This window comes from Equus quagga, chromosome 10, assembly GCF_021613505.1.
Source record: "Equus quagga isolate Etosha38 chromosome 10, UCLA_HA_Equagga_1.0, whole genome shotgun sequence".
NCBI classification, from domain to species: Eukaryota; Metazoa; Chordata; class Mammalia; order Perissodactyla; family Equidae; genus Equus; species Equus quagga.
Genome location: NC_060276.1, coordinates 67269656 through 67281046, shown reverse-complemented (window position 1 = coordinate 67281046; position 11391 = coordinate 67269656). Strand labels below are relative to the sequence as shown.

Sequence of the window (11391 nt, the reverse complement as noted above, 5' to 3'; positions counted from 1 at the left end):
TCAGATTCTACTTCTTGTACTTCTTCTTTCACATTTTGGATTTCTTTTGGGATATGCAGTCCTCTTCATAGGCCAGTCCCTTTAATTCTTTTATCTATGAGTCCGTCGGCCATGACAAAAATCAAATCTCATTCCTCTTTACATGACACACTAAGAATATAGTAGACACATCCTAAGTATGAACGAATGAATGAATGAATAAACTATCTAATAGTTTATAGTAAATAATAGCAAAACATACAAATAGTAATAAATAAATAAAATAAATAGTAAAACATGCAAATGGATTGTGACTTGGAAAAGATAGAAGTACCAGTTTTATAAACATATACTCAAGCTCTTGAAATACCATGACATAACTCTGAATTGTCCACAGATTGCTCAAATTATATGAATGGATTTTACTAAAATGTAATTTTTGAGACTGTACATAAGCAATGTACTACTGTTGGCAAAGTTGTTTCTCTTGGGAGTATGGGTTAACAATTCTGAAACAACTGTGCATGTATAATGGGATTGAGCAAATAAGTAAATGGACAGTGGATGATGAGAACCAGAATTTTCACTGTTGGAGTGAGAGGTTAGAGAAGCAAGGGGATGGGTCTAGAATGACCCATGTGGTCACAGATTAAGGTCAGAGAAATCAATGTGAAAGCATGTTTAATTTAATCTAGATACTGATGCATAGATGTGGAAATAATTATAGAGATGTGTGTATATAAGGGCTAATATAGATACATAAATTTCCTAGCTCTGTTTGCTGAGGCGTAGAAGCAATGACATCCCAGTAGCAAAGAGCACACCTAGTACTTGGATCTTGGTTTCTGACACCATTCTCCAAAAAGAAAGAAACAAAGGCACATTTGAGAAGTGGCTGATTCTAGGACTGGAATAGAAATATGCAAAATGGGCCTGTAGCATCTTGCAGTTCCAGGCACACATACAAAGATGGGTCTATGCCTAAGGGACACAGGAACCAACTGAAAGAGCTATCAATGGCCCAAACTGGAACAATTGGTGTAAGAAAAGAAATAACAGATTATAACGCAAATCGTAAAATACACATCCATGAGTACATACGTACATACATATGTACACAAATGAAAAAAGAGATAAATCTCCTGTAAGGAAGAATTCCAAATCATTTAAGTAGATACTCCTCTAGGAGGTGTAGCATAAATCCACACCCCTTAAGTGTGGACTACATTTAGTAACTTGCTTCCAAAGAGTAACATTATGGAAAATAGAGGTGGAGGGAGAATGTAACTTTACAGTGGAGAAACTTGGCAAACACTATCTTAGTCAAGTGATCAAGGTTAACATCATCAGTTATGCCATGTTGACAGCATTTTCCCTCAATATGATGTGATGAGAAAGGCATTTTGCCTCTGTAGTCCTCCTTCCCCAAACCCATAAACCCAGTCTAAGCATGAGAAAAACACCAGAAAAATCTGAATTGAGGGACATTCTACAAAGCATCTGACTGATTCTCCTCAAAACTGTCAAGATCATCAAAAACAAAAACATTTGCATATTAAACCTAAGGAGGGTGACTGCCCGATAAAATATAAAACTTAAATAGGATCCAATGTCCCATAACAATAAAAACGTCCAGGATATAATTGAAAATCACTTATAATATCAAGAACCAGAAAATCACAACTTGAATGAGCAAAAACAATCAACAAATGCCAACATCAACACGACTGGAATTCTCTGATAAGGATTTTAAAGCAGCCATCGTTAAATACTTCAACAAGCAATTATGAACACTCTTGAAACAAGTGAATAATAGAAAATCTCAGCAAAGAAATAGATCATAAAAATGAAACAAATAGGGGCCGGCTCTGTGGACGAGTGGTTAAGTTCGCACACTCCTCTGCGGCGGCCCAGGGTTCGGATCCTGGGCGCAGACATGGCACCATTCGTCAGGCCACGTTGAGGCGGCATCCCACATCCCACAACTAGAAGGATGTGCAACTAAGATATACAGCTGTGTACAGGGGGAGTTTGGGGAGATAAAGCAGAAAAAGGAAAAAAAAAAGATTGGCAGCAGTTGTTAGCCCAGGTGCCAATCTTTGAAAAAAAAAAGAAGATTGGCAACAGTTGTTAGCCCAGGTGCCAATCTTTTATAAAAAAAGAAAGAAACAAACAAACAGAAATTAGAAAAATGAAAAAATAAAATAACCAAAATAAAAAACACACTAGATGGGCTCCATGGCAGATGCAGAAAGAACCAGTGAACCTGAACACAGATAAACAGAGCTGACCCAATATGAACAACAAAGAGAAAATAGATTGAAAAAAATCAACAGAACCATGACATCTGCGTCAATAATTAAAGAGCTAACATTCATGTTATCCGGGTCCCAGAAAGACAGGAGAAAGAGTGTGGAGTTGACAAAATATTCAAGAAAATAAAAGCTGGAAATTTCCAAAATCTGGCAAAAGACACAAACCTACATAGCTCATGTGATACTATGTTCTATTATTGCACCTGCCTGTGAGTCTATAATTATTTCAAATAAACAGTTAAAGAAGATAAAATGACATTTAATCACTTCAAATCCTCTTCTGTTTGTGATCACCTCAGGGATATAAAGCTACAAAAGAGTAGTTATAATTTATTAAGTCCCTATTATGTGCCAAGCCCATCATATTACAATTTTACCCCCATAACAATCTTAAGTGGTGAATAATCACCTGTTGTAAGGCTTACTATGTGCCAGGCATTGTAAGTGCTTGACAGTCATTATCACAATGAATCATCAAAGCAATCTTATGACCTAGGCACTATATAGACAAGGCACCGTACAGCTAAGAAAACTGCTGACAAGTGGGACCTATTAGTTTGACCCAGGTCACATAATATAAAGTTTCACAATAGGGACAAGAACCCAGATTAAAAAATAAGATTTAAAAAAGCAATAAATTTAAACTAAATTCTAGGAATATGTGAGAAATAGTAGGTCATATTAGCAAAGTCTAAATTACAGAATATTTAAGAGAAAACGAGACTTAATTCCTTGAGTACTTTTACATTGTTAAGCTGCGTTAGGAAGTTTTCTTAAAAGCTTCAGCCTAGCTATTACGATATATTCTAAGTCAATGAGATAACAAACCTGACAAAGGAATATAATATCTATTCCTGTGCTAGTACCAAACAGCTTTAATATGGGCAGAAGCATTTTAATATTAAGCAAACTAGCAATATCATTCAGTTTCACTGAAGGCAGCACAGTGTGATGAAAACAGTACAATCAATGGGATCAGATCTAAATTCTCACTCCACTAGTTGAATGATACTGGCAAACTATAATGTCTATATCTCAGATTTCTCAACTAAAAAATGGAGACAACCATCCTTATCCAAACTTTAGTGAGGACATAACGCTGAAATGTTCTACAAACACCATTTAACTTACAATAAGAGTATGCAAGTTCAATACCTGACCATGAAATGTAAATATCTTAAATTAGTTAATATGTTTCTTCGCAAGTAAAAGCACCTTTTCAATTCCTCTAAGCTGTAAAATTAAAAGTACTTCAACATAGTGAGGAAGGAAACTCATCACAAACCACTCACTCTTCCCTTACCATTATACCACATTATATGGAGCACAAAGCGCTCTATATTGATTCCACCTGTTGTAAATCTCAGTGATCATGAGCTTTTTCTCACTCTGGATCATCCAGTCTTTGTGTGTGTGTGTGTGTGGTGTGTGTGTGTGTGTGTGTGAGCATGAGAGTGCCTGAGAGCACGTTAAGTATGAAATAGAAAATTTAATAAAAATACAGTCACCTTTTATCATTTTCATAAATTTGCCTTGTGAAATTTTTATTTCAGCACCAATCTTCTTGGAAAGCTTTTTTCTCATGGGTAAGTGATACACTCGAATGCAGAAACTTTTCTATGAGGCTTAAATTAATACATGGACTCTATTTTACAGAGGCAGTGAATTACAACTATATAATTAACATACTATGGACTGATTTCTTCTTCCAAATACACCTCCACTAGTATTGACATGAAAGTGCTCAGTAGGTGTCAGAACGAGTAATACACCTTTTATGTACACCACTTCTTTTATACATGTACATACCTGTATTTATATATACTTTACTTCCAAATCTGCCTCTGGTTCAAGGTGCCATTGTAATTTATCAACCAAAAGGACATCTATTCTGCAAGTATTTGAAACTTGAGTCACCCAAAGCTGAACTCATCTAGAATCTCCCATATTGTCACTTCTGGGACTAGCCTCTCACCATCCACCTAAGTTTTTCTTTCCCCTAGGTGTCTATCAGACCAAACACTAACCAGGCCAGGACCCTACTTCTATGCTGCCACTTATCCTTGCCTTCTCTCTGGGTACCTTCACTTTAGCAGGCAGACAAGCTGACCTTGATTTCAACATGGGTGACTGCACCTCTACTCCCAGCCTCCTTCAAAGCCACTTATGGAACGTGACCCCTGTAGGCCTCAGCCAGAATTGCCTTCCTTCTTACAGGCCTTGTGTACCATTACACATAGAATATAGTTTCATAAGGCACCAGAGCCTGAAAGACGATTCACCCATTTCTTTTGACCAGCGCTCACACACAACCTAGGCATGCCCGCATGCACAATGGCCAAGGAGGAGATTTACACTAGGGTGCCTCCATGACGATTGAACCCTGTCTCCCTTCTCACTCCTGCCACAAGGTAAGCTCATGTACATCGTGGGAGAGAAAGTTTTACAAGGGCTGGAGTCCTTTATGATGAGTGCCCCCCTGGCACTCCCATCCCACGTCACCCCCCATCCCACGTGTGAGCTCATGTGCACACACACACACATTCACTCAGAGAGCCAGTAGGAGTGTGGAGGTGTGTGTGTATGTGGAATAGGGGGTAGTGGTTACTCTCCGGATGCATGACCTGTAAAGTTTTTATTGTCTTAAATCACCCTGAGAATAGATCAACAAATGGATCTTAGTGTGGTTTAAAAAAACAGACAGAGGCTGTTTAATTTGGGACATTCTTTTCTCTTTTAGTTTAAAAAATTGTATTATTTAGCAAAGAATTCAGAGAAATACATTTCAGAAATGTTCCATGTAAAGTTATTCTTTTTATTTCTTTTTAAAAGAGTCTCTGCTTTAAAATAATCAGCTACATGTTGCACATATCTGTGTGGTAACTGAAAAATCAAATCTGTTACATGCCTACGGATGAAACATAATTTCATGCGATTTTTATTTTTTGAATTCTATTTTTCTCTGTTTTCTAAATATTTTATTTAATGATGCACTTATTGATCAGTAAGCCAACGGCCTGGGATGAGTGTTGAGCTTCATGTACGCAGCTACAAGGCTAATGAATGTATTCAGCAATGAGGAAGTAACACCATAGTCACTATATTTTCCTCTTCATAACCAGGCTTGTCAGTAACTTAACTACTGCCGCTAAACTTGCCACTTAGTCCTTCTTAATACTTGCAGAAATCTTGGAAATTCTGTCATTAAAATTCAAAATATGTGCTTTCACTTTTAGTAAATTAGAAATAAATTAGGGGACAATTATTAATAATTTAATAAGAATTTACTGCACCCTTATTGTATACCAGTTTTGAGTATTTTACAGAAACAAACTTGATAATAAAAATAATATAGATATACGTATATAGCACTTATTATGTGCCATGCATATTTCTAAGCAGTTTATATAAACCAATTCAATCTTCATAATACTCTATGAGGTAGATGCACAATTATTACCATATTTTTACAGATATGAAAACCAAGGCACAGAAAGTAACTTGCACAAGGTCACCCAACTAATAAGTTACAGAATTGAGATTTGAATCCAAGCAGCCTGGCTTTAAAGATTTATGCTATAATGTACCCCAAAATGAAATTTTATTGTATTTACATATTTCAGTATATGCCCTAGGAATACCAAAATTCTAACAAGGCCCAGCAGCCACTTCAACGACCCCTGAAAGACCATTATGAATGATATATTTTTTAAGAAAAATTACAAAAAGAATTAAGGTAAAACTCTATTTTTAGTCACACTTGGGCCCTAAACCTTAGTAAAGACCTCTCTGGTGTGTGGGCTGAAGGTGATGGCCTACCCTCAAGACCTAAAAGGTCCTTTGCACTATTCTAAACCCAAGTCAAATGAACCTCCATCCTACTGTAAGCAACGGGAGAGATGACAGCTTCAAATTGCATCCCCAAGAAGTGGTGAAAGAGAAGGAAATATAAAAAGCAGTCTCTGACATCAGGAAGCTAGCCTGGTACTCACAGCTAGGCCACATTATTCTCATCTTGGACATAAACCGTCTCACAGAATACCAACCTCTGACAAGGTTACTCTGGGACCACAATATAATGAGACAGAGCAAGGTGACTTAATTTTGCCCAAGCACAGACAAAAACAAGGCCACTATGCCAACCAAAGAATACCAAACACCCCTGCCATTCTAGCTAAAATAAGTGGCTACTACCTCTTTACCAATTACAGCCTTAACTTTATTCTAGTCTCTTCTCCCTATAGATAAGATGTGAGCTACCAATCATAAAATTGTCCCAATGATATAGAGTAACCCCCTACCTCCTTAGACCCTCCACCAAATCCCGCAACTAAAGCCCAAATCCTGCAATGTTTTATAACACCCACTTACTGATAAAATACAACAGTTCCCCATGACGCATGTTCTCCCTCACAGCAATAATGAATAAATCCAACTTGTTCAAATATGGGTGGTTTTTGGCTGGAGGCCACTGACATGTGAGATACAGCAAAAAGGCATGGCCTGCTCTTATAGAAAGCCCAGGAACAGCTTTACTGCTCCATCTTATGGAAGCAAGAGAAAGGGGACTGGAGGAACTTCAAGATGCCTGATCCTCCTCCATGAAATATCAGGAAAGACACACCCATATTTCTAACATTTTAATGTTCAGTAATAGTAACCACAATTAAAAGGGGCCCAATCTTTGTGTGGGGGGGAGGAGTTTGGGGGGGATCAGCAATTTAATATAGGTTAAGATGAACGGTGATGAAAGGTGTGAAAAAGTCTCCATTTACTAAGTATACATTGGAAGTTATTTCCTGATTTGGTTCCCCTAAATAGTAAGTTGTCTTTGTTTCCCTATACGCTGTCAACTATTGCAACCCTAGAGAAAGGCAGGTCAGCATCTACCATTGTCCCTGGTAGAAAGGTATGATATTAAAGGAAGGTCCTGTCCAAACAGGGAGAGGAAAGAAAAAGCCCATGCTTCCCTCCCCACTTGACTGCAGAGAGATGAGACAAAGGCGAGAAAAGCAAGCAGTGTTATAAACTTACCTCTCTGAGCCAAAATCCGAAGGAGGAGGTATGTTCAATAGTGGAAGAATAGGTCACGAGTAGCGGAGCTTTTGTTCCACTTTCATTTTATAATTCTGTGGGATCACATCACAACCACCTGGCATGGAAGAGTGGCTAGGCAGCAATAACGAGACAGAGTTAGCACTTCCTAGCCACTCTCAGCTCTCTCATGGCATGTAAGAGATTAAGAAGTTCCCTGCTGTCCCAGAGGGATAGATGTGACATTCACAGAGTCTGCCAAAGGGGGAAGCTAAACCTTTGGATTCTCACATGTGAGGAAGGCAAAGTCAGCTCCAGGATAAAGTCAGCTCTCTGACCAACCACATCCCGTTGTCCCCAGCCAGTGCGCCCCCATCATGTCATAAAGCAGTAAAAGCCCCTATACATCCAGGTGACATTGTGGAAAAGCAGGGAAATCTGAAATATAGACTAAGACACAGAAACCTGTATTTACACAGTGTTTAAATTATTAAATAGCAGTGAGTTTACTGGACTGATTCACATTAAGATTTTTGTTTTTCTGTAACCCTGGGGGTAGAGGTGGACTCAGGATTAAGACTAGATAAATTCTAAACAATAAAAAAAGATACACTTTCTTTCTACAGCTAAGTATAGTGTTAGTAAACTTGCATGCATATATAAACACATAGAAAAAGAATAGTAGAAAATAAATCAAAACATTAATAGTGCTTATCCTTGAGGAGTGGGTATACGGATTTTGGTTTTAATTAATGTATTTTTTTAGTATTTTCCATATGTCCTCCAATGAACTTATTACTCTTATAATCACAAAAAAAGATCAGTTTTAAAACCTGAACCACCAAAATTTTTATTCATTTTATTTTGCAGTGAAAGAACAAGAAAAATACTTTCGTAAATGGTAAAGTGATAACTTTCAATGAATGATTAAATGTACTATAGGAAAAGAGAAATCATACACTGTATTACAGTTTACACAATTACACAAACAATATGCGGCAATCTTTTGAAAATACTGTGATTAACACTTCACTGATAAACAATAACCTCAATACGACTACGTTTCAGTATTTATCATGGTCACATAAAATACAAGAGCCTATGAACAAGCTGTTATTAACAATAAACGTAGTTTTGCCTGAAATTCTTAAACATGTGCAGGCTTCTTCTTAGGCATTGAAGTTTTAAACTCCACTGCATGTTTATTGCAAAATGAAGCGGGCACAAATGAAATTAAACTCACCAGCTAAAGGACTAAGAAAACACAAATACAAGAAGCGAACAACAGCAGCAAAAAACCTTGGGTTGGTTAGCCAAGATTTTCTTTCTAAATAAATATTGATATCATTTACCAGTTCTGATAATATTTACAGCCACAGATTAATAGCTACATAACAAAAGGACTTCAGAAGGATTAAACTACACAACACTATGTTAACGTCTTAAATCATTTACCACAGTCTATACTTCCCAAAAGCATTCTGTTACTAAAATGCAAGGTCAAATGAATCAGTATTGAGAAATATGTTTTAACTGACGCTACAAGAAAAATTCAGAACACAAGACTGTAATTAACTTCTCGTATCTTGAGTAACTAGATCTAGACCAATTAAGTTCACAGCCAAGTACACTCTGCTTTAGCGATCAATGTCTTCTACTATTGTCTCAAGATTTTTGCAACAGGCTTTAACCTCCTCAATTGCAGCCATCCAATTATCGTAAATAATTTTGTCATAAATTGCATCATTAACTTCCCTAACTACTCCCTCCTGCTGAGATTCCAGTGCATCACCTGAGAAAAATAATACTGATCTTGGGATTATGTAAGTACGTAAATTGTGACCAAGTAAAAAATCATCATTTCCATCCTTTCCATTTGAGCTGATTCCGTGAGGAGTAAAGAAATTGAAGAATGAATCCTTGGGAAAATCTTCAGTCACAGTTCGGATTGTTCCCCAGATCCGGTGTTTCTGCTTCTTCTTGATGGTTTTCAAAGTGACGTTCTTTCCCTCATTCCAGTCTATCTCACAGCCTGTGCAATACTCAATTGCGGTTCCTCTATAGGGATGGGGATCATAAAATGCTAGCCGTGACTTCAGCACATAGGTCTTTGTCAACAGCTCATTTTTGAAATATTCATTGGGCTTGAAGTGAAATTCTAGAGTGAAACTGAGAGGCTCACCAGGATCTGAAAGCTTCACTTCAATATCTGTCAGGAGCTTCAGAATAGGCTCATCATATTTCTTAATCAAAGGAGTGAGTGTGTCAACGTTTTTTAAGACAGTCAGCCAAAAATCAGGAATTCCTTTAGGATCCTCTTCTTTATTCTCTTCTCCGGTAGCCTCGATGTCATCATCATCATCATCATCGTCATCGTCTTCGTCATCCTCCTCCTCCTCAACAGCATAATCATAATAATCTTCCTCATAACCATCATCCTCATCCATGTACTCATGTACAAGACTTTCCTCATTACCATACATCTCTTCCTCATCATACATCTCTTCCTCATCATAATCCTCAGAGTCTGATTTATATGCACATTCCTCTTTTGTAGGTTCATAGATTGCATTGATAATCTGACGTCTTTTTTCCAATAAGGGTTGATACAGTTCAGCAAACTTTCTTTCAATGTCATGAAATTCCCTTAGGAATTTGGATTCTAGATTGGCAACTCTAGTCTGAAGCTTTTTGAGGGCTAACACACGGTACTTAACTTTCACAGGTAGACTTTCAACAAAGTCAGTATCTAAAAGACAACCGGTAAGTCCTTTTGGACGGTCTGGGTCTGAGTCTTCATCAGTATCTTCACCTTTTTCCCCGCCTTCCCCGGACCCAGCAGCAGCATCTTCACCTCTTTCCCCTTCTTCCCCAGGCCCAGCTGCGGCATCTTCACCGCGCTCTGGCTGTTCCCTGGGTCCCTCCATCATTACCTTATTACCAGCCTCTTCTTGACTGGATTCTAACAGTTCCTTGTAGTCGGCTGACTCGGCCATTTTTCAAAAGACCGTACACACCTAAGGTGGCTACCGCCAAGATCAGGAGACCTGACCTCCGCGGGGAAAGACTCACCGGAATATCAGAAGCGGCGGTGGCTGGGGCAGAGGTGGAAGGAATGGTAACGGTCGAACTGCGGGAGCAACAGTGGAGGCTGATGCCGGTATAAAGGCAGCGCTGAGACTGTGAGAACCAGACTGAGGCAGCGGTGGCCTGTGTTGGGGTGCAGAGGGCGGGGATGGTCGCCGTAACTGGTCCTGCAGTAAAGAGCTAGAGACTGCAGAGAGCCGCCGTGGACAGACCTACGCCGCAAGCAGCTGCTGCCACAGAAAACCGTGCCGCAATATGATTACGCAGCCTTCTTGACTACATTTTCGTGGTGCAAATAGATTGCTGCGTCACTCCCTCCCTCCTCCACAACTCAGCTCTAATCTTATTTGTTGGACTGTAGTGATTGACAAACCCTGAGCCAATAAATTATTAGATCTAAAGTTTCCAATTCTGCTCACCTTCCCAGGTTATCTAATATGGCTGGTTCATCCACCTCCCATTGGTTCTCCACCTCCCCCCACCCCCGAGTTTTGTAGAAATCCTGATTTTATTAGTTTATTTTTTAAATTTTAAACTGGTATTATACTTTTATAATTCCAAAAGAGCTAAGAGAGGACAAGGCATCTATCCATCCTAAGTCTGTCCCATCCATTTTAGTCTGGGTTCTGGGAAGGGGAGAGGTGGTTGGTGGAGGAACTTATAAAGAGAGGCTAGAAGGCAAAACACTAAAAAATTAGCAATGCTGGTCTCAGAGTGGTGTAACTGCCAGTGATTTAAATATCATATATTCTGTTTTTCTGTGTTTTCCACAAGCTACATGATAAGTGAGCAGTAATTTTGGATTGGAAAATCCTCATAGCATTTCCTGGGGTGGGGAGTGGGGTGGTGAAAGGAGGTTAGATGGGGGATAGAGTGAAAGAGGAGCTGTGATAAAGAGCCAAAGTGCTGTATCCAACTGTATGACAAGTGAACACACAAGACAATAAACCAGTTATCTGGCTTATCAGTAACCTAG

At 38.6% G+C, this 11391-nt stretch overlaps 1 protein-coding gene across 1 annotated transcript; it reads right to left on the bottom strand.

Annotated features, from left to right (window-relative positions):
• Positions 1 to 8282: 8282 nt before the first annotated feature.
• NAP1L2 (nucleosome assembly protein 1 like 2) lies at positions 8283 to 10631 on the bottom strand. Its single transcript, XM_046673641.1, has one exon. It carries the CDS (start codon positions 10322 to 10324, stop codon positions 8966 to 8968), a length of 1359 nt encoding a protein of 452 aa, XP_046529597.1. The 5' UTR covers positions 10325 to 10631; the 3' UTR covers positions 8283 to 8965.
• Positions 10632 to 11391: the final 760 nt, after the last annotated feature.

Excerpts from the sequence above, each read along its gene's own strand:
- NAP1L2 (XM_046673641.1), bottom strand. The coding sequence starts at position 10,324 with ATGGCCGAGTCAGCCGACTACAAGGAACTGTTAGAATCCAGTCAAGAA.